Source organism: Bison bison, unplaced genomic scaffold (genome assembly GCF_000754665.1).
Source record: "Bison bison bison isolate TAMUID 2011002044 unplaced genomic scaffold, Bison_UMD1.0 scf7180017864203, whole genome shotgun sequence".
NCBI classification, from domain to species: Eukaryota; Metazoa; Chordata; class Mammalia; order Artiodactyla; family Bovidae; genus Bison; species Bison bison.
Window position 1 is genome coordinate 3,515,965 of NW_011494775.1, and position 2,535 is coordinate 3,518,499.

The 2,535-nt window shown below is 54.9% G+C and overlaps 1 protein-coding gene across 1 annotated transcript in view; it reads left to right on the forward strand.

Moving 5' to 3' along the window:
• The first annotated feature begins 1,302 nt into the window (after positions 1 to 1,302).
• Positions 1,303 to 2,535, forward strand: part of TIFAB (TRAF-interacting protein with forkhead-associated domain, family member B) — a 3,263-nt gene continuing 2,030 nt past the window's right edge. Inside the window, exon 1 of the mRNA XM_010844487.1 lies at positions 1,303 to 1,387. Coding sequence (XP_010842789.1) covers positions 1,323 to 1,387 — 65 coding nt within the window. The 5' untranslated portion in view covers positions 1,303 to 1,322. The remainder of the gene's footprint in view (positions 1,388 to 2,535) is intronic.

Consider the following 2,535-nt stretch of genomic DNA (forward strand, 5'->3'; position numbering starts at 1 on the left):
GGTGGAGTACAGGGGGAGGGCTTGTTCATTCCTGGGGCAGGTACAGTTCCAGAAGAGCACGTGGAGAGGATGGAGTACAGAGGGAGAGCTTGTTCATTCCTGGGGCAGGTACAGTTCCGGGAGAGCACTGGGCGAGCCCCAGTGGTTGTGTCACAGGCTGGGGCGGGCAGGGATGGATGATTGTTTTCAGAGCTCTCTGTTTCTCCTTCCTACAAATGAAGCAAACAACTTGCTGAGAATAGAGGGGCAGGCTAGGAATCCTGAATAGTACCCACAGAGACTTAGCCCCAGTGTGCGGCCTGCTGAAATCTCTGGGGCCACAAGGGTAACATGAGGAGGAAGTGAGCAGTGGGCCTGGGGGTCAAGGAGGCCGATTGGAGAGGCACCCGCTGGCTGATAGGAGTGGCCCAGCCTACAACACTCACCTGTATAATCTCCAAGAATCCTCAGGATAGCCAGGGTTTGATGGGGAAAAAGTGAAAGGATGATGTTGTTTACTTGTTCTGGGACCTTGGGCCCCTTGTTCGCCCCCTGTATAAGATGGGCCCATGTCTCTTGCCAGCTTAGCTGGTCTGTGGGTACAATGGAAGGAAGGCCACACTGGCAGACTAGGTAGAACTGCACCAACTGAAGGGTTACACTGTAGTAACGCTGGGTCACTTCCAGGATGGCCAGCCCCCACAGCACTGGGCACACGTCCATCTTGGTCTGGTCCAGGCCGCTCCCAAAGGCCAGCGGGACTGACTCCAGATGGGTGGACATAGGGGGGGCCCTCCTGCTATCCTACTGTGGGAGAGGCCACCTGCTGTGAGCAGCTGTTTTCCCCTTCCCTGGAGGCCCTGTCCTTTCCTGAGACGCTCAGTGGACTACCATGTCCCTCGCAGCTCCCTCGGCCACCACCAGCCCAGCCACAGTGGCCTCCTCACAGCCTCCCACATGCAGTGGGGATGCCCCTCACTGGCCATCTGTCCAAAAGGGCTCCCCTTTCTAACAGGTCTGGGATGCCTTTCCCCCCTCAACACCCCACACCTGCCAGGGGAGAAGAGGAACTCAGCTGACACCCTGGAAACATTCTCAAGGTCCTCGGGCCTGCCGAGATGAAACCCAGGAAGGAACTCAGCGGCCTCTCCTAGCCACAGTCCCATGGGGTTTTCAACCTCTTGGCAGCAGGGTTGCACTTCTGCAATAGGAAATTACACTTCCAGTTTCTTTCCTAAAGAGAAAAAGGAAGAGAGCAACAAAGTCGATGGGCATGGTGACGCATCACCTCCCCAAACCACAGTTGTCATTGCCATCCCCAGGCCTGCCCAGCCCAGACTCACATGCCCCCCAACCTCGGGGAGCTCACAGCTGCTGTCCCAGAGCTAGATGCACCCCAGGAAGTAAGGTAGGTGGAGATCAGAGGGGCTTGAACTTAAACTTGAGGGCGGCGGGGCAGGGAGCAGGGCCCCTGCAGGCTGCTCGCCAGGCACATACCCCAGAATAACTGGAAACAGGAGAAGAGCTCTGCAAGGCCAGGGGGATTGCTATGGGCTCTGGAGTTCCCAGCAAAGCAGAGTAAGGTCACAGGAACAGTGGTGAACCCTTCTTTCCAAGGGATTCTCTTAGGGTCCCTGGGCCATGGGATTGGTTCCTAGAAGTGAACCCCGAGTTTCTGGCCAGGCCTGAGGACTTGGACGTCCAGCTCAGCTGTTCTTGTACTTATATAAATGAAAGTAAATAGGGCCGGTGTATACACACCTGAGGGAGAGGCTTTCTGCAGGAATACTGGGGCCAGACAGGGAATGTGAATGGGGTGTGTGGGGGCGGTGTGTGTGTATGCATGAGGGAAAATGGGGTTTCTTAAGGGCTCACCACTCACTGTCAGACTGAGAGGCTCTCACCATTACTTCACCAAAAGACAGGGGGTCCAGAGTGTGTAGGGGACTGAAGCCTGTCCCACAGCTTTTAAGGACCAGACTCACATGGGGTTGCTCTGGACTTGATTTCACATGATTTTCATGTGTGTGAGCCTCTTCTCGGTTAGCTATTTGGCAAATGTGCCTCCAGACACTTGCTGTCGCCTGGTCCTGTCTGTACTGGGCAGTGGGACTCAGGGCGTGGAGGCAATTCTACCCTCAGGAGGTCTCAGGAACGACAGAGAAGATGGGACAAGGACCCACACCACTGATACACAATGGAAAGGGGGCAGCCCCGGGGGAGTATTCTTGTTTGAGGGTCAGAGTGTAAACAGAGGAAAAGAGCTGCATGGGAGAGGTCACACATGAACCAGGCCTTTAAAGATAAGCAGTTTGGGATGGAAGATGCGTTTTCAGGAAAGAAAGTACTGTAAGCAAAAGCCTGGAGCTGGAAAAAGCATACAGTTAGCTATTCAGATCCACTCAGCCCTCAGTTCCTGCAGAAGGTGGTGGCAGGTCCTGGGCCATCTGGGGTTGGTACACATGCCAGGGAGTTTATGTTCCTCAGCTCCATGGGGGAACAGAGACTCCCTGCATGTTCCAGTTAGATTCTGAAGGACAAATTTCTGGCAATGAA